The 21,148-nt window shown below is 38.2% G+C and overlaps 1 protein-coding gene across 9 annotated transcripts in view; it reads right to left on the bottom strand.

Annotated features, from left to right (window-relative positions):
* Positions 1–21,148, bottom strand: part of SULT1B1 (sulfotransferase family 1B member 1) — a 50,169-nt gene that overhangs the window by 25,281 nt on the left and 3,740 nt on the right. For 7 of the 9 annotated variants that reach the window (XM_086405506.1, XM_086405508.1, XM_086405502.1 and 4 more), the window contains 2 exons: positions 5,715–5,886; positions 5,310–5,438 (listed from right to left, as the gene is read on the bottom strand). In XM_086405506.1, coding sequence (XP_086261632.1) covers positions 5,310–5,438; positions 5,715–5,862 — 277 coding nt within the window. In that variant the 5' untranslated portion in view covers positions 5,863–5,886. The remainder of the gene's footprint in view (positions 1–5,309; positions 5,439–5,714; positions 5,887–21,148) is intronic. The other 2 variants (XM_086405509.1, XM_086405511.1) reach the window with 1 other exon arrangement.

The following is a 21,148-nucleotide window of genomic DNA, read 5'->3' as shown; positions in this document are numbered from 1 at the left end:
TCACCACCATAATAGTGTCTTCTTATCCCATGTTTCCAGCAGCATTCGAGAGCCAACCCTTGCTTTCGAACCCTTCTCACTTGCCTACAGGACACCCTAGTCTGCTGATTCTCTCTTAGTTCACTGAATAATCCTAAGAATTATAAGCCCTGTCTAGTCTTCAATTGTTTTAAATCTCACCTTTCCAATCTTTCATTGTTGTTGATTTTTGGTGGTGGTGATTTTTTTTTTTAATCCCCAGAGTCTACCACCCAGCTCTTTTCTGCATCTAGGCCACCATATCTACTCCTTCATCTTCCTGAAATATGCCTTCTCTAGCTGTGTACAAAGCTTTAGGTCTCCATTCAGAGCTAAGATCCCTAAATATATAGTCTAAAGTCAAATTTCACGTTCCCTTTTATAGAGCCCTACCTCTGGATATGTTAAACTAACAGTATTCATATATCATTAGTTTATTACTTATTTAATGTCACAATATTATTGTAAGCTCATTGGGGACAGGAAATCCAGTTTACTTATTATTTTATATCTAGTCCATAGATCAGTGCATGATTCTTTAGAAATACTCAATAAATATTTGTGCAATGAAAAAATGAATCATTAAAAATAAATTTTGTATTTTAAGAATTGGTACTTCTTTACTTAATTACAGCAAGGATCTAAGAAATTAATCTACCAAATTTTTTTTTAAAATAAAGTTTTGTTACTTACAGGACCTGGAAATTATATAGCACACCTGGTGCCACACAGCAAGGTCATTGGTGGAGAAAGAGTGAGTGGGCCCGGAGTTCTGCTTTTATTTTATTCTGGAGTGGGAGGCTTAGGGTTTTAAGTGCTCACTCTTTAATGGTGAATTTAAAACATAAAAGCATTCAGCTGTGAAACCGTCTGGACCTGGGCTTTTGTTTGCTGGAAGATTTTTGATTACAGTTTCAATTTCCTTGCTTGTGATGGGTCTTTTAAGATTTTCTATTTCTTCCTGGTCCAGTTTTGGAAAGTTGTACTTTTCTAAGAATTTGTCCATTTCTTCCACGTTGTCCATTTTATTGGCATATAATTGTTAATAGTAGTCTCTTATGATCCTTTGTATTTCTTTGTTATCTGTTGTGATCTCTCCATTTTCATTTCTAATTTTATTGATTTGTTTTTTCTCCCTTTGTTTCTTGATGAGTTTGGCTAATGGTTTGTCAATTTTATTTATCCTTTCAAAGAACCAGCTTTTGGCTTTGTTGGTTTTTGCTATGGTCTCTTTTGTTTCTTTTGCATTTATTTCTGCCCTAATTTTTAAGATTTCTTTCCTTCTACTAACCCTGGGGTTCTTCATTTCTTCCTTTTCTAGTTGCTTTAGGTGTAGGGTTAGGTTATTTATTTGAGTTTTTTCTTGTTTCTTTAGGTATGCCTGTATTGCTATGAACTTTCCCCTTAGGACTACCAAAAATTTAGAGAAGAGCTAACACCTATCCTGCTCAAACTCTTCCAGAAAATTGCAGAGGAAGGTAAACTTCCAAACTCATTCTATGAGGCCACCATCACCCTAATACCAAAACCTGACAAAGATCCCACAAAAAAAGAAAACTACAGGCCAATATCACTGATGAACATACATGCAAAAATTCTTAACAAAATTCTAGCAATCAGAATCCAACAACACATTAAAAAGATCATACACCATGACCAAGTGGGCTTTATCCCAGGGATGCAAGGATTCTTCAATATCCGCAAATCAATCAATGTTATACACCACATTAACAAATTGAAAAACAAAAACCATATGATTATCTCAATAGATGCAGAGAAAGCCTTTGACAAAATTCAACATCCATTTATGATAAGAACTCTCCAGAAAGCAGGAATAGAAGGAACATACCTCAACATAATAAAAGCTATATATGACAAACCCACAGCAAACATTATCCTCAATGGTGAAAAATTGAAAGCATTTCCTCTAAAGTCAGGAACAAGACAAGGGTGCCCACTTTCATCGTTGCTATTCAACATAGTTTTGGAAGTTTTGGCCACAGCAATCAGAGCAGAAAAAGAAATAAAAGGAATCCAAATTGGAAAAGAAGAAGTAAAACTCTCACTGTTTGCAGATGACATGATCCTTTACATAGAAAACCCTAAAGACTCCACCAGAAAATTACTAGAACTAATCAATGACTATAGTAAAGTTGCAGGATATAAAATCAACACACAGAAATCCCTTGCATTCCTATACACTAATAATGAGAAAACTGAAAGAGAAATTAAGGAAACAATTCCATTCACCATTGCAATGGAAAGAATAAAATACTTAGGAATATATCTACCTAAAGAAACCAAAGACCTGTATATAGAAAACTATAAAACACTGGTGAAAGAGATCAAAGAGGACACTAATAGATGGAGAAATATACCATGTTCATGGATTGGAAGAATCAATATAGTGAAAATGAGTATACTACCCAAAGCAATTTATAGATTCAATGCAATCCCTATCAAGCTACCAACGGTATTCTTCACAGAGCTAGAACAAATAATTTCACAATTTGTGTGGAAATACAAAAAACCTCGAATAGCCAAAGCTATCTTGAGAAAGAAGAATGGAACTGGAGGAATCAACCTGCCTGACTTCAGGCTCTATTACAAAGCCACAGTTATCAAGACAGTATGGTACTGGCACAAAGACAGAAATATTGATCAATGGAACAAAATAGAAAGCCCAGAGATAAATCCACGCACATATGGACACCTTATCTTTGACAAAGGAGGCAAGAATATACAATGGATTAAAGACAATCTCTTTAACAAGTGGTGCTGGGAAATCTGGTCAACCACTTGTAAAAGAATGAAACTAGAACACTTTCTAACACCATACACAAAAATAAACTCAAAATGGATTAAAGATCTCAACGTAAGACCAGAAACTATAAAACTCCTAGAGGAGAACATAGGCAAAACACTCTCTGACATACATCACAGCAGGATCCTCTATGACCCACCTCCCAGAATATTGGAAATAAAAGCAAAAATAAACAAATGGGACCTAATTAACCTTAAAAGCTTCTGCACATCAAAGGAAACTATTAGCAAGGTGAAAAGACAGCCTTCAGAATGGGAGAAAATAATAGCAAATGAAGCAACCGACAAACAACTAATCTCAAAAATATACAAGCAACTCCTACAGCTCAACTCCAGAAAAATAAACGACCCAATCAAAAAATGGGCCAAAGAACTAAATAGACATTTCTCCAAAGAAGACATACAGATGGCTAACAAACACATGAAAAGATGCTCAACATCACTCATTATCAGAGAAATGCAAATCAAAACCACTATGAGGTACCATTTCACACCAGTCAGAATGGCTGCAATCCAAAAGTCTACAAATAATAAATGCTGGAGAGGATGTGGAGAAAAGGGAACCCTCTTACACTGTTGGTGGGAATGCAAACTAGTACAGCCACTATGGAGAACAGTGTGGAGATTCCTTAAAAAACTGGAAATAGAACTGCCTTATGATCCAGCAATCCCACTGCTGGGCATACACACTGAGGAAACCAGAAGGGAAAGAGACACGTGTACCCCAATGTTCATCGCAGCACTGTTTATAATAGCCAGGACATGGAAGCAACCTAGATGTCCATCAGCAGATGAATGGATAAGAAAGCTGTGGTACATACACAATGGAGTATTACTCAGCCATTAAAAAGAATACATTTGAATCAGTTCTAATGAGGTGGATGAAACTGGAGCCTATTATACAGAGTGAAGTAAGCCAGAAGGAAAAACATAAATACAGTATACCAACGCATATATATGGAATTTAGAAAGATGGTAACAATAACCCGGTGTACGAGACAGCAAAAGAGACACTGATGTATAGAACAGTCTTATGGACTCTGTGGGAGAGGGAGAGGGTGGGAAGATTTGGGAGAATGGCATTGAAACATGTAAAATATCATGTATGAAACGAGATGCCAGTCCAGGTTCGATGCACGATACTGGATGCTTGGGGCTAGTGCACTGGGACGACCCAGAGGGATGGTATGGGGAGGGAGGAGGGAGGAGGGTTCAGGATGGGGAACACATGTATACCTGTGGCGGATTCATTTTGATATTTGGCAAAACTAATACAATTATGTAAAGTTTAAAAATAAAATTAAATTAAATTAAAAAAATAAATAAAACATAAAAGCAGAAATTTAAACCACAGGAAGAAGAAAAACAAGATTTATTAGCAATCACCTTTTTTAAAATAATTGCCTCTTTGAAATTGATGCTTCATTGGCAATTAAAGCATATGTCAGGCACTTGGATTATGAAAAAGAAAAATACAAAACCAAACTATTAGGTTTTACACTACAATTGGCCACCAAGAAATTCAGTGATTAAGAACAAAGAACTTAAGCTGCTTTAGGCAATGCCAGGCTAAATAGGAGAAATTATAAACAGCCTTATAGGGCTGCCAATAAAATATGGAAATGGAGTTGCTCAGTCGTGTCCAACTCTTTGCAACCCCATGGACCAGTCTCTTCCATCTGTGGGATTTTCCAGGCAAGAATACTGGAGTGGGCTGCCATTTCCTTCTCCAGGTGATCTTCCCAACCAAGGGATAGAACCCAGGTCTCCTGCATTGCAGACAGGGGCTTAACCATCTCAGCCAACAGTGTTTAAACAATAAAATATAAAATATAGGATACTCATATACTGCCAAATTTATTAATAATGAATTTTTTATTTTAAAAGGCATTGGTACTTATTTAGTTGAAGCTTCCTCAGTGGTTCAGCACTAAAAGAATCCACGTGCAATGCAGGAGATGCAAGAAATGTGGGTTTGACCCCTGGGTCAGGGAGAACACCCGGAGGAGGTCATGGTAACCCACTCCAGTATTCTTTCCTGTAGAATCCCCTGGACAGAGGAGCTAATGGGCTACAGTCCATGGGATCACAAAGAGTCGGACATGCCTGAAGAGACTGAGCATACACACACGTTTATTTAATTACAATAATATTCTAAATTGAAAAATTAGTCGAATAAATTTTATACAACAGAACTCAGTAAAAGGTAAGAAACTTTTTTATCAGTGAGATTTCTAGTCATTTTCCATAACAGAATTCTTTTATCTTTGGTTATTATACCTGGATGTGCATGCGATGGACTAAACTACAGTTTCTCTGTATGCCTTGGTTACCGTTCTACTTGCATGCTTCTATTTCATGTTACCAAATACACTCCATTCTTCTTGAATGGAAATCACAGATACAGTAACTAATGTGATACTAATATGTTGCTATAAAATTATAATTCCTGGGTCATTTAAAATTACCTGAAGTCCTTAGTCCAGGAAGAGCCAGTTCCAACATTGGAACTTTAGCAGTTATAACATCTCGCTTACATTTTTCAACATCCCCATCATGTAGAACCATGTCCACAATTTCACTGATCCAAGTGGTACCTGTGGCAAAAGAACATTTTCTTAACCTTCACCCGAATGTGGGGGAAGGTCCCTGTTGGAAGCCTGCCATCTTAATATACTCTCTTAGAAAATTAATTCTGTAGAATTTCCCCTTCTATGCCCCAAATGTCTATTTTCATATAATCAAAGTAGGGGGATAGACTGACTGTTAGGAATACTAATTTTATTTAGTATATTAACAATTTTGTACAGAAGCTAATTTTCAGGAAACAAAAGTTGAAGTTAGACCTGCATTTGTCAGGTCACAGAACTCACCTGATTTGGGGTAAGTGACTATCATGATGTCATCTGGTCTGCTTTGGAACTTTTCAATCTTTTCCCAGTTGTTTGCGAAAGCATAAGTGATGGGACAGCCATGGATTAGCTTCAGATTTTTTCTCAGGACATCTTTTGGAGAAGTCATCTTTGTTCCAGATTATACAAATACCTAATGCACAATCAAATCATGGAGAAAAGAGAGAATGAAACTAGAAAGCTGAGTAACTAAAGTTATTAAGACACGGCAATTTGACAGAGTAAAACTGGCCTTTAACACAGAGAGAACAAGAAGTCTAAATACAAAGGGCATTTTTATGGGTGTTCAGCAGTAGATTGCAAGAGCAGCAGCTGGCTTAGTGACAAGCAGATCAAAGGTCTTTAGTGGAATGGAAGCCTGGGAAAGAAATAGGAGTGAACACTTAAAAATCCCATTTTCCAGAAATACGCTAAAAAAAACTGGACCTATCATTCTTCATCATACTTCTGTTGAATCTCATTTTTAAAATTTATTTATGTTTAATTGTAGGATAATTGCTTTACAATATTGTGTTGGTTTCTGCCACATATCAGTATGAATCAGCCATAGGTAAACTTAAGTCCTTTCCCTCTTGGACCTCTCTCCCAACTCCCGCCCCACCCCACCCTTCTAGTTGTCATAGAGCCCCGGTCTGAGTTCCCTGAGTCATACAGGAAAGTCTCATTGGCTATCTATTTCACATATGGTAATGTATATGTTTCTATGCTACTCTTTCCATTCTTCCCACTCTCTCCTTCCCTTCCCTCCCCCCAGTGTTCATAAATCTGTTCTCTATGTCTGCATCTCCATTGCAGCCCTGAAAATTAGTTAATCAGTATCATCTTTCTAGATTCCATATATGCATTCATTAATATGCAGTATTTGTTTTTCTCTTTCTAACTTACTTCATGCTGTATAATAGGCTCTAGGTCCATCCACATCTTTAGCACTGACTCAAATGTGTTCCTCTTTGTGGCTGAGTAATATTCCATTGTATATATGTACCACAGCTTTTTTTTTCTATTAATCCATCAGTGGATATGTAGAGTACTTCCAGGTCCTAGTTACTGTAAATAACGCTGCAATGAACACTGGGGTATACGTTTTTTTCAATTAAAGTTTTCTCAGGATACATGCCCAGTGGTTGGATTGTTGGATCGTATGTTAGTTTTAGTCCTAGTTTTTTAAGGAATCTCCATACTGTTCTTTCATAGTGGTTGTATTAACTTACATTCCCACAAATAGTTCAAGAAGGTTCTCTTTTCTCCACAACCTCACTAGCATTTACTGTTTGCAGATTTTTTTTGATGATGTCCATTCTGACCAGTGTGAGGTGATGTTTCACTGTAGTTTTGATTTGCATTTATGAAGCAAGGTCCAATGCTATAAAGAGCAATATTGCATAGGAACCTGGAATGTCAGGTCCATGAATCAAGGCAAATTGGAAGTGGTCAAACAGGAGATGGCAAGAGTGAACAACAACATTGTAAAAATCAGCGAACTAAAATGGACTGGAATGGATGAATTTAACTCAGATGACCATTATATCTACTACTGAAGGCAGGAATGCCTTAGAAGAAATGGAGTAGCCATCATGGTCAACAAAAGAGTCTGAAATACAGTACTTGGATGCAATCTCAAAAATGACAGAATGATCTCTGTTCATTTACAAGGCAAACCATTCAATATCACAGTAATCTAAGTCTATGCCCCAACCAAAAAGGCTGAAGAAGCTGAAGTTGAACAGTTCTATGAAGACCTACAAGACCTTTTAGAGCTAACACCCAAAACAAGTGTCCTTTTCATTATAGAGGATTGGAATGCAAAAGTAGGAAGTCAAGAAACACCTGGAGTAACAGGCAAATTTGGCCTTAGAATACAGAATGAAGCAGGGCAAAGGCTACATAGAGTTTTGCCAAGAGAACACACTGGTCATAGCAAACATCCTCTTCCAACAACACAAGAGAAGATTCTACACATGGACATCAGCAGATGGTCAACATCGAAAACATCTTTGCAGCCAAAGATGGAGAAGCTCTATACCGTTAGCAAAAACAAGCCCAGGAGCTGACTGTGGCTCAGATCATGAACTCCTTATTGCCAAATTCAGACTGAAATTGAAGAAAGTAGGGAAAACCACTAGATCATTCAGGTATGACCTAAATCAAATCCCTTATGATTATACAGTGGAAGTGAGAAATAGATTTAAGGGACTAGATCTGATAGATAGAATGCCGATGAACTATGGTCGGAGGTTCATGACATTGCACAGGAGACAGGGATCAAGACCATCCCCATGGAAAGGAAATGCAAAAAAGCAAAATGGCTGTCTGGGGAGGCCTTACAAATAGCTGTGAAAAGAAAAGAAGCAAAAAGCAAGGGAGAAAAGGAAAGATATAAGCATCTGAATGCAGAGTTCCAAAGAATAGCAAGAAGAGATAAGAAAGCCTTCCTCAGCAATCAATGCAACGAAATAGAGGAAAACAACAGAATGGGAAAGACTAGAGATCTCTTCAAGAAAATTAGAGATACCAAGGGAACATTTCATGCAAAGATGGGCTCGATAAAGGACAGAAATGGTATGGACCTAACAGAAGCAGAAGATATTAAGAAGAGGTGGCAGGAATACACAGAAGAACTATACAAAAATGATCTTCACGACCAAGATAATCATGATGGTGTGACCACTGACCTAGATCCAGACATCCTGAAATGTGAAGTCAAGTGGGCCTTAGAAAGCATCACTATGAACAAAGCTAGTGGAGGTGGTGGAATTCCAGTGGAGCTGTTTCAAATCCTGAAAGATGATAATGTGAAAGTGCTGCACTCAATATGCCAGCACATTTGGAAAACTCAGCAGTGGCCACAGGACTGGAAAAGGTCAGTTTTCATTCCAGTCCCAAAGAAAGGCAATGCCAAAGAATGCTCAAACTACCACACAATTGCACTCATCTCAAAAGCTAGTAAAGTAATGCTCAAAATTCTCCAAGCCAGGCTTCTGCAATACATGAGCCGTGAACTTCCAGATGTTCAAGCTGGTTTTAGAAAAGGCAGAGGAACCAGAGATCAAATTGCCAACATCCGCTGGATCATGGAAAAAGCAAGAGAGTTCCAGAAAGCATCTATTTCTGCTTTATTGACTATGCCAAAGCCTTAGACTATGTGGATCACAATTAACTGTGGAAAATTCTGAAAGAGATGGGAATACCAGACCACCTGACCTATATATTGAGAAACCTATATGCAGGTCAGGAAGCAACAGTTAGAACTGGATATGGAACAACAGACTGGTTCCAAATAGGAAAAGGAGTACATCAAGGCTGTATGTTGTCACCCTGCTTATTTAACTTATAGGCAGAGTACATCATGAGAAACGCTGGGCTGGAAGAAGCCCAAGCTGGAATCAAGATTGCTGGGAGAAATATCAATAACCTCAGATATGCTGATGACACCACCCTTATGGCATAAAGTGAAAAGGAACTAAAAAGCCTCTTGATGAAAGTGAAAGAGGAGAGTGAGAAAGTTGGCTTAAAGCTCAACATTCAGAAAATGAAGATCATGGCATCTGGTCCCATCACTACATGGGAAATAGATGGGGAAACAGTGGAAAAAGTGTCAGACTTTATTTTTTTGGGCTCCAAAATCACTGCAGCTGATGACTGCAGCCATGAAATTAAAAGACGCTTACTCCTTGGAAGAAAAGTTATGACCAACCTGGATAGCATATTCAAAAGCAGAGACATTACTTTGCCAACAAAGTCCATCTAGTCAAGGCTATGGTTTTTCCTGTGGTCATGTATGGATGAGAGTTGAACTGTGATGAAAGCTGAGCACCGAAGAATTGATGCTTTTGATCTTTGGTGTTGGAGAAGACTCTTGCGAGTCCCTTGGACTGCAAGGAGTTCCAACCAGTCCATTCTGAAGGAGATCAGCCATGGGGTTTCTTTGAAAGTAATGATGCTAAAGCTGAAACTCTAGTACTTTGGCCACCTCATGCGAAGAGTTGACTCATTAGAAAAGACTCTGATGCTGGGAGGGATTGGGGGCAGGAGAAGAAGGGGACCACAGAGGATGAGATGGCTGGATGTCATCACCGACTCGATGGACGTGAGTCTGAGTGAACTCCGGGAGTTGGTGATGGACAGGGAGGCCTGGCCTGCTGCGATTCATGGGGTCACAAAGAATCGGAAGCGACTGAGTGACTGAACTGAACTGAACTGAACTGAATAAGTGATGTTGAGCTTATTTTCATGCGTTATTAGCCATCTATATGTCTTCTTTGGAGAAATGTCTGTTCGGGTCTTTTGCTCACTTTTTTATTGTTTTTTTTTTTTTTCTGGTATTGATTTCATGAGCTGCTTTTATATTTTGGAAATTATTCCCTTTTCAGTTGTTTCATTTGCTATTATTTTCTCCCATTTTCCCAAGGTATTATTTTTTCCTTGTTTATAGTTTCCTTTGCCATGAAATCTTTTCAGCTTAATTAAGTCTTTCTTGTTTATTTTTGTTTTTATTTCCATTACTCTGGGAGGTGGGTCATAGAGGATATTACTGCGATTTATATTATAGAGTGTCTGCCTATGTTTTCTCTAAGAGTTTATAGTTTCTGGTCTTATATTTATGACTTCAATCCATTTTGAGTTTATCTTTGTGTATGATCTTAGAAAGTGTTCTAATTTCATTCTTTCAAGAGTAGCTGTCCAATTTTTCCAGGATACTTATTAAAGAGACCATCTTTTCCCCATTGCATATTTTTGCCTCCATTTCTTCCAGGTGTCCATTTTATTGGCATATAGTTGCTTGAAATAGTCTCTTATGATCCTTCTTATTTTTTTTTTTTTTTAAGAGTTTTTAGTATGAAATTGTGTAACCATCACCACAGACTGAATTTCAAAACCCATTTATCCCTCCAAAAGGAAACTTCCTTTTTGGAGGGATCCTTCTTATTTCTATGTTGTCTCTTGTATCTTAGTCTTTTACATTTCTAATTATGTTGATTTGATTCTTCTTTTTTTCTTGATGATTCTGGTTGATGGTCTGTAAACTTTGCTTATATTCTCAAAGTATCAGATCTTAGTTTTACTAATCTTTACTATTGTTTCCTTCATTTATTTCTGCTCCGATCTTTATCATTTCTTTCCTTCTGCTAATTTTGGGGTTTTCTATTCTTCTTTTTCAAGTTATTTCAGGTGTAAAGTTAGGTTGTCTATTCAATGGTTTTTTTGTTTCTTGAGGCAAGATTGTATTGCTATAAACTCCCTCTTAGAACTGCCTTTGGTGCATCCCATAGGTCTTGGGTCTTCATATTTTCATTGTCATTTGTTTCTGGGAATACTTTTATTTCCCTCTTTAATTTCTTCAGTAGCCTGTTCATTATTTATAAATGTATTGTTTAATCTCCATGTTTTTGTGGGTTTTTTTTTTTACAGTTTTTCCCCTATAATTGATATCTAGTCTCATAGTGTTATGGTCAGAAAAATGCTTCATATAATTTCAATTATCTTAAATTTACTGAAGCTTTATTTGTGACCCATGTTGGGGTCTGTCCTGGAGAATGTTCCATGTGAACTTGAGAAGAAAGTGTATTCTGCATTTGGAGGTAATGTCCTGAAGATACCAATTAGCTCCATCTGGCCTAATGTGTCATTTTAGGCTTGTGTTTCCTTATTAATTTTATGGCTTGATAATCTGTCCATTGGTGTAAGTAGGGTGTTAAAGTCCCTTACTATTATTGTGTTGCTGTCAATTTCCTCTTTTATGTCTATTAGTGTTTGCCTTATGTATTGAGGTTCTCCTATGTTGGCATAAATAGTTACAATTGTTATGCCTTCTTCTTGGATTAATCCCTTGATCATAATGAGTGTCCTTCATCTCTTACAATATTCTTTATTTTAAGGTTTATTTTGTCTGATATGAGAATTGCTACTCCAGCTTTCTTTTGATTTCTTTTTTTTTTTCTAATTTTATTTTATTTTTAAACTTTACATAATTGTATTAGTTTTGCCAAATATCAAAATGAATCTGCCACAGGTATACATGTGTTCCCCATCCCGAACCCTCCTCCCTCCTCCCTCCCCATACCATCCCTCTGGGCCGTCCCAGTGCACCAGCCCCAAGCATCCAGCATCGTGCATCAAACCTGGACTGGCAACTCGTTTCCTACATGATATTTTACATGTTTCATTGCCATTCTCCCAAATCTTCCCACCCTCTCCATCTCCCACAGAGTCCATAAGACTGTTCTATACATCAGTGTCTCTTTTGCTGTCTCGTACACCGGGTTATTGTTACCATCTTTCTAAATTCCATATATATGCGTTAGTATACTGTATTTATGTTTTTCCTTCTGGCTTACTTCACTCTGTATAATAGGCTCCAGTTTCATCCACCTCATTAGAACTGATTCAGATGTATTCTTTTTAATGGCTGAGTAATACTCCATTGTGTATATGTACCATAGCTTTCTTATCCATTCATCTGCTGATGGACATCTAGGTTGCTTCCATGTCTTGGCTATTATAAACAGTGTTGCGATGAACATTGGGGGCAAGAATATACAATGGATTAAAGACAATCTCTTTAACAAGTGGTGCTGGGAAATCTGGTCAACCACTTGTACAAGAATGAAACTGGACCACTTTCTAACACCATACACAAAAACAAACTCAAAATGGATTAAAGATCTCAACGTAAGACCAGAAACTATAAAACTCCTAGAGGAGAACATAGGCAAAACAATCTCCGACATACATCACAGCAGGATCCTCTATGACCCACCTCCCAGAATATTGGAAATAAAAGCAAAAATAAACAAATGGGACCTAATTAACCTCAAAAGCTTCTGCACATCAAAGGAAACTATTAGCAAGGTGAAAAGACAGCCTTCAGAATGGGAGAAAATAATAACAAATGAAGCAACCGACAAACAACTAATCTCAAAAATATACAAGCAACTCCTACAGCTCAACTCCAGAAAAATAAACGACCCAATCAAAAAATGGGCCAAAGAACTAAATAGACATTTCTCCAAAGAAGACATACAGATGGCTAACAAACACATGAAAAGATGCTCAACATCACTCATTATCAGAGAAATGCAAATCAAAACCACTATGAGGTACCATTTCACACCAGTCAGAATGGCTGCGATCCAAAAGTCTACAAATAATAAATGCTGGAGAGGGTGTGGAGAAAAGGGAACCCTCTTACACTGTTGGTGGGAATGCAAACTAGTACAGCCACTATGGAGAACAGTGTGGAGATTCCTTAAAAAACTGGAAATAGAACTGCCTTATGATCCATCAACCCCACTGCTGGGCATACACACTGAGGAAACCAGAAGGGAAAGAGACACGTGTACCCCAATGTTCATCTTTTGATTTCTTTTTGAATAGAATACCTTTTTCCTTCCTCTCACTTTCAGTCTGTATGTGTCTCTAGGTGTGAAGTGGATCTATTGTAAACAGTATCTATATGGGTCTTGCTTTTGTATGCATTCAGCCAGTCTTTTTCTTTCGGTTGAAGCATTTTATCCATTTACATTAAAAATAGGTGTTGATATATATGTTCCTACTGGCATTGTCTTAATTGTTGTGAGTTTGATTTTGTAGGTGTTTTCCTACTCTTGTGTTTCCTATCTATAGAAGTCCCTTTAACATTTGTTGTAAAGCTGGCTTGGTGTTGCTAAATTTTCTTAACTTTTACTGTCTGTAAGTTTTTGATTTCTCCATCAATTTTGAATGAGATCTTTGCTGGGTAAAGTAATCTTGGTTGTAGATTTTTTTCTTTTCAGTATTTTGAATATATCCTGCCTTTCTGTTCTGGCTTGCAGAGATTCTACTGAAAGATCAGCTGTTAATTGTATGGGGTTTCCCTTGTATGTTACTTGTTGCTTTTCCTTTGCTACAGTTAATATTCTTTCTCTGAATTTAATCTTTATTAGTTTGATTATTATGTGTTTCAGTGTATTTCTCCTTGGGTTTATCCTGTATGGGGCTCTCTGCACTTCTTGGACTTGGTCTATTTCCTTTCCCATGATGTGAAAGTTTTCAATTATCTCTTGAAAAATTGTCTCAGACCCTTTCTTTTTATCTTCTTCTTCTAGGACCTCTATAATTCAAATGTTGATGTGTTTAATATTTTCCCAGAGATCTCTGAGACATCCTCAATTTTTTTCATTCTTATCTCTTTATTCTGCTCTTCAGCTATTATTTCCACCATTCTACCTTCCAGCTTACTTATCCATTCTTTTGTCTCAGTTTTTCTGCTATTGATTCCTTCTAGAGTATTTTTAATTTCAGTAGCTGTGTTGTTCATCTCTGTTTGTTTTTCCTTTATTTCTTCTAGGTCCTTGCTAAATGTGTTAATCAATTCTTTCATTTTCTCCATTCTACTTTTGAGGTTGTGTATCATCTTGTTATAATTACTCTGAATTCTTTTTCAGATTTTTTCTAACTTACTGTGCTTGAGGTCATTTTTTCATAGGCTTTAGGGTCGTATTCCTTCTTCCATTTGGTTTCTGCCCTCAGTAGGTAAGTTTGGTCCAGTGGTTTGTGTAAGCTTTGTACTGGGAATGAATTGTGCCTGTGTTCTGGTGGGAGGTGGTGAGGTTTTGTTTTTTTTCCCCTCTAATGGGGAGGGCTGTGTGAGGTGGTATATTTTGGAGTGTCTTTGGGAATCCTCTGTACTGATGACTGGGTTTGTAATTTTGTCTTGCTTATTTGGGCAAGGTGTCCTTCACTGGGTGTTGTGGGCAACTGGGTGATGCCAGGTCTTGTATATAGTTGGAGGCCTTCATGACAGTTCTCACTAACTAATACTTCCTGGGATTAGAAGTTCTCTGGCAGTCTAGGGTCCTGGACTCAACACTTTCAGTCCAAAGGCTCAGGTTCGATTTCTGGCCAGGGATCTGAGATTACACAATTTGTAAGTTATGGCATTAAAGATGATTAAAATAGACAAGAACAAAAGAAAAAATAAAACAAGAAACAAAAAATGACCCTTAGACAATGGTAAGTACAAAATCAGACTAATAATTTTTAAACAGTAGAATATACACCCATGCACACACAAACACACAAACGAAACCAAAACAGTCCAAAGAAAGTACAAGAGGGTGACCCAGTGAGCAAAGGAAACCAAAAATGATATAGACCAATTAAAATCAAAGCTAAGTAAAACACAAACTGAAAAACAAAACCAAAGCAGAATGCCAACTAGGAAATAAAGCAAAGAAAACAAACAAAAACTAACAAACATGATGAATAAAAGAAAGAAAAAGAAAAAAATAGAAAAGCAAAGTTAAATCCAAGTATATAAAAAAGGGGGGTGGCACTTCTCAGGTATTGCTAGGGGTAAAACACCTGCCTGCTAATGCAACAGACATAATGAGATGGGGGTTTGATCCCTGGGTTGAGAAGATCCTCTGGAGGAGGGCATGGCAACCCACTCCAGTATTCTTGCCTGGAGAACCCCATGGACAGAGGAGCCTGGTGGGCTACAGTCCATAGTGTCACTAAGAGTCAGACATGACTGAAGCTTCTTAGCACACACACAAACATATTATATATATATATATATATATATATATGAAAAATATCAAAAAATAAATTTTAGAAAAAATTTTTAAAAGAAAAAAAAATTCCACAGAACTGCAAAAGGCCAACATAGAGGTAGAAATATATAAAGGAAATGAAAAATTGGATTTAAAAAAAGTTCTCAAAAGCTTAAATAGAGTAATATCAATAATAAAATCAACCACAGGAACAGGGAAGAAAAATCCAGAGCCAATTACAGAACAAATTAAAATATAAGAATAATAATAGACATTTTTCTTGGATAGTCCACCTCTGCCTCCTTAAAATGTCTTCCAATAACGGGTTGGTTGGTCTCTGGACCTGCTATGGGGACAGCTCAGACTAACTTGACCCTACTCCTGCATGTTCCTGGCTCTAATGCTGCATGTTCTTGCCTCCACTGTCCACAGGTGCCAGAGCTACTGCATTTTCTTTTGTGGGAACTCTCATTGCCCTTTTATATATTCCATAGACAGAGTCTGCCTAGGTGATCATGTGGATTTAAACTGCAGCTTGTACAGTTATTGGGAAGGTTTTCAATCTTATTCCTTAGCCACACTGCCCCTGGGGTTCAATTGTGGTTTTATTTCCACCTCTGTATGTGGGTCGTCCACAGGAGTTTGCTCCTGAGGCTTCCCTGGAGGTTTTAGGTCTGCTTCAGTGAGGACCGGATGTGGAGGTGTTGCAGCTGCTTGGATCATGGGGACCTTGGCAATGCCATGTACACAGGGGAGCCAGCAGCCATTGGTGCAGGAAATATGGTGCTATTAGTTTTTTTTCTAGCCTCTGGCACCTGGCTTCAAAGGATCTCTTTATCTGATCTTTCTCTGTTGCTCAGGGCATCAGGCACTTAAAGGGATACCCTCTCTTGGGTCTATTGGCCAGCTGCTGGCTCTTGCATGTGGGGAAAGAGAGGCTACAGTGATGGCTCCACCCTCTGTGTGTGACTCAGCAGTTTTGCCTTACCTCCATGGCTGGCCAGCTTTCCTTCCAAGGTATTTCCCCCTCCACCTCCTCCCTCATGTCCCCTCTCACTGTCTCCCTGCAGTTAACAGCAGATCTCACCCTGGGATTGCTCTCCAATCCCTACAGTCCAGCTCCAAGTCACTGCGCATTCCAGGGGACTCGAATCCTGTCCAGGGTAGGTAGAGCTGCGGCAAAGATTGTGTGGTTCTCATTGCTTTCAGACTGTCACAGATGAGCTGCTGCACTCTCCAACAGCCTCAAATGCTTCTCCTGTGTCCCAAACAATTGCCCTGATGTGGGTATCTGATCCCTGCTTCAGGTCCCCCACCCCCCGGGTACATGTCTAGTCCTGATAACTCTCCTTTTTTCCCCCTCCTTCCTTCATCCTACTGTGATTTGTGTGCAACTATATATTCCTTTCCAGTGGTCAAAGGCTCCTGCCCACTCTCAACTGGTGTTCTGCAAGATCTTCTTTGTCTTAAGGTGTATTGCTGATGCATCCATGGAGAGAGAAGTACACCACACCCACCTTCTCCTCCACCATCTTGTTTCTCCTTATTTTTTCTTACAAGAAATGTGTTGTCTTTCTCACCTTGGTTCTTCTGTGTATAATGCATTTGTTTTTTTTGTCTGCTTCTAAGATATTCTATAATATCACTGGTTTTGAGCAATTAAATTATGATGGGCCTTCATGTGGTTATTTTCATGGGTTTGTATGTGTGCCTGTGCTTCCTGTTTATTGAACTTCTGTGAATTTGGGGTTTGCATTCAATATTTCTTCAAATACCTTTTTTGAGGGTCTCTTTCTCTTCCTTCTGATACTCCAAGATACATGAATTTGTTTACAGCTCATTGAAGCTCCTTTAATCCTAAAAAAAACTTTTTTTTTCTCTTTGTGTTTCAGTTCAGATAATGTCTATGGCTATATTTCTTTATATTCACTAACTTTTTCTTTTGCAATGTGCAATCTGATTTTAATCCCTTCCAATGTTTGTTGTTTGTTTTTTGTTTTCCCCTCAGACATTATAGTTTTCATCTCTAGAAGATCATTTGGGAAATGATTATACTCTTCCTGTCTCAACTTTTCAGTTCAGTTCACTTCAGTTCAGTTCAGTCATGTCCAACTCTTTGTGACCCCATGAATCACAGCATGCCAGGCCTCCCTGTCCATCACCAACTCCCAGAATTTACCCAAATTCATGCCCATTGAGTCAATGATGCCATCCAACCATCTCATCCTCTGTCATCCCCTTCTACTCCCACCTTCAATCTTTCCCAGCATCAGGGTCTTTTCAAATGAGTCAGCTCTTCTCATCAGGTGGCCAAAGTATTGGAGTTTCAGCTTCAGCATCAGTCCTTCCAATCAACACCCAGGACTGATTTCCTTTAGGATAGACTGGTTGGATCTCCTTGCAGTCCAAGGGACTCTCAAGAATCTTCTCCAACACCACAGTTCAAAAGCATCAATTCTTCAGTGCTCAGTTTTCTTTATGGTTCAACTCTTACATCTATACATGACCACTGGAAAAACCATAGTCTTGACTAGATGGACCTTTTTTGGCCAAGTAATATCTCTGCTTTTTAATATGCTGCCTAAGTTGGTCATAACTTTTCTTCCAAGGAGTAAGTGTCTTTTAATTTCATGGCTGCAATCACCATCTGCAGTGATTTTGGAGCCCAAAAGAATAAAGTCTGTCACTGTTTCCACTTTTTCTCCATCTATTTGCTATGAAGTGATGGGACCAGATGCCATGATCTTAGTTTTCTGAATGTTGAGCTTTAAGCCATCTTTTTCACTCTCCTCTTTCACTTTCATCAAGAGGCTTTTGAGTTCCTCTTCACTTTCTGCCATAAGGGTGGTGTCATCTGCATATCTGAGGTTATTGATATTTCTCCCAGCAATCTTGATTCCAGCTTGTGCTTCCTCCAGCCCAGCGTTCCTCATGAAGTGCTCTGCATATAAGTTAAATAAGCAGGGTGACAATATACAGCCTTGATGTACTCCTTTTCCTATTTGGAACCAGTCTGTTTTTCCATGTCCAGTTCTAACTGTTGCTTCCTGACCTACATACAGGTTTCTCAAGAGGCAGATCAGGTGGTCTAGTATTTCCACATCTTTCAGAATTTTCCACAGTTTATTGTGATCCACACAGTCAAAGGCTTTGGCATAGTCAATAAAGCAGAAAACTTTTAGAGCATATTGAATATTGTTATAATGATTGTTTTAATACATTTGTTTGCTAACTCTAACATCTGTGTTAGTTCTAGATTATTTTCAATTACCTAATTTTTCCTTTCACTATGATTGCCTTCTGCTAATTTGCTTGCCTGATACTTTCTATTGGATTTCTGATGTTGTACCTGGGTTTTCCTCCCTGAGTTGTGGCCCAGTAATTCTCTCAAAGCAGTAAATAGGGGAAATAATAGGGCCCAAGTTGTTTTCTATCCACATTCCTGTTGGTTGTTTCACACAAAGGGGAACATTTAATTTATGATACTCTATTTTTCCTAGAAGCTATGATGATTAATTTTATGTGTCCACTGGACTGGGCCACCAGATGCCCAGACATTTGGTCAAACATTATTCTGAGTGTTTCTGTAAGGATGTTTTGGGATGAGATAATGTTTAAATGGGCAATACTAAGTAAAGCAGATTGTCCTCCCTAGTGTGGAATGACCTCGTTCTGTGAATTTAAGGCCTGATTAGAACAATAAATCTGAGTAAGAATGAATGCATCCTACCTGATAGCCTTTGAGGTGTAATACATTTTTTTTCCTGCCTTCCGGTTGGAACTAAAACATCAACTTTTCCTGAGTCTGAAGCCTGGCAGCTTTCGAATTAAACTATACCATTAACTCTCATTGTTCTTAGATTTCAGACTCAATTGGAATTAAATCACCAGCTATTCTGGGTCTCCAGCTTGCAAATCATCTTGCATATCTTGGGACGTGTCCACCTCTAAAATCATCTAAGCCAATTACATACGATAAATCTCTTTATGTATGTATTTATATACAATAAAAATTGTCTTGCATATTTTTGAGTGGTAACTATTCTTATCATAATAATCCTGAATTAGAATCTTATTGATCTGCTAACCTATTCAAAACATTTTGAGAGTATATTAGTCAGGATTCTCCAGAGAAATAGAATCAAGTTATCCCAAGCTGGAGACCCAGGACAGTCAATGGTGTAGTTCCCTTCTGAAGGCCTGCAGGCTTGAGACCCAATGAGAACTCATGTTTAAGTGTGAAGATAGGAAAACATGGTATCCCAGCTCAAAAACAGTCAGGCAAGAGGAATTCCACCTGACTCCCAGAGCGTCTGCCTTTTTATGTGATTCAGACCTTCAACTGACTGGATAAGGCTTGTCCACACTAAGGAGGGTACTTTGTTTTGTTCCTATAATAATTCAAATGTTAATCTCATCCAGGAAATACACTAACAGGCACACTGATAATAATTTTTGACCAAATATATGGGTTTCCTGTGTGTCAATCATTTTGACACACAAAATTAACCATCACATAGAGCTCATCATTATTTACTTTTTCCACTTCATCTTCACTGAACTTTGGATATGAAACTGTAGCCTGGCTCTTGCTAATGTGTTTCTGATTTTACAACCCTTCTCTCTGCCCTCAAGGAACATAAGCCTCTCAGAAATAGAAGGAAAGGTAGAATGTAGAAATTTTAAGATCCATTATAATCTACTATTCCATTTATTTCTGCTGCTGATGCTAAGTCATTTCAGTCATGTCCGACTCTGTGTGACCCCGTAAACGGCAGCCCACCAGGCTCCCTCGTCCCTGGGATTCTCCAGGCAAGAATACTGGAGTGGGTTGCCATTTCCTCCTCCAATGCATGAAAGTGAAAAGTGAAAGTGAAGTCGCTCAGTCGTGTCCGACTCTTAGCGACCCCATGGACTGCAGCTTACCAGGCTCCTGCATCCATGGGATTTTCCAGGCAAGAGTACTGGAGTGCAGTGCCATTGCCTTCTCCTATTTATTTCTGAGAACTTGTCAATCAATAATAATGATAGATAATGTATACAACAAGATGAATAGAGTTTGAATTAACAACATAAATTATGTATCTCAGATAAACTTGTATTGCCTCTAGCAAATAATTATAACTAGACATCAAAGACTGCTGATTGCTGATTGGCAAATTGATACAAATATTTTATCAGGAAAATATTTTGAAAGTAATTTGGTGATTTGAAAATTGTTGAAACTTGTTAAGCTAACAATCTGTGTAATGGGAACCACACAAAAAAATCACTAACATAAAAGCTAGCTGCTATTTAAACTCACATGCTTTTCTATAGAAAAAGAAATGCTTTAGATTAGGAAAAATATATTGTGTAACAGCCTTGTGTTTTAGAGATAACTGCTCCACACCCTGCTAGACCCCATTCTCCAGGCTCTTAAAAAAAGTCTAGAAGAGGGGCTTCCCTGATGGTCCAGTGGTTAAGAATATACAGGCGACACAGGTTCGATCCCTCATCTGAAATATCCCACATGCAGTGGAGCAACTAAGTCCGTGTGCCACAACTACTGAGCCCAAGTGCAGCAGCTATGGAAGCTCCAACTTTCTAGAGCCCGTGCTCCACAAGGGAAGCCACTGCAATGAGAAGCCCGCACACTGCAATGAAAAGCAGCTCCCACTCTCTGCCACTAGAGAAAGCCTGCACACAGCAACCAACAACCAGTGCAGCCAAAATAATAAATAATGTTTAAAAAAGTCTAGAAGAGAGAAATCTGCATGTATTTTTCATTTTAAACTATAAGATATGCATTATATATCATATTTTATGTCTGACAATTGGTGGATATGCCCACAATAATGCATTTTTTAGTTTTCCCAATAA

The sequence above is a fragment of the Bos grunniens genome, chromosome 6 (assembly GCF_055505025.1).
Source record: "Bos grunniens cultivar Pamir isolate PY7600 chromosome 6, Bosgru_T2T1.0, whole genome shotgun sequence".
Lineage (NCBI taxonomy): Eukaryota > Metazoa > Chordata > Mammalia > Artiodactyla > Bovidae > Bos > Bos grunniens.
This window is presented reverse-complemented; position numbering and strand designations above follow the sequence as displayed.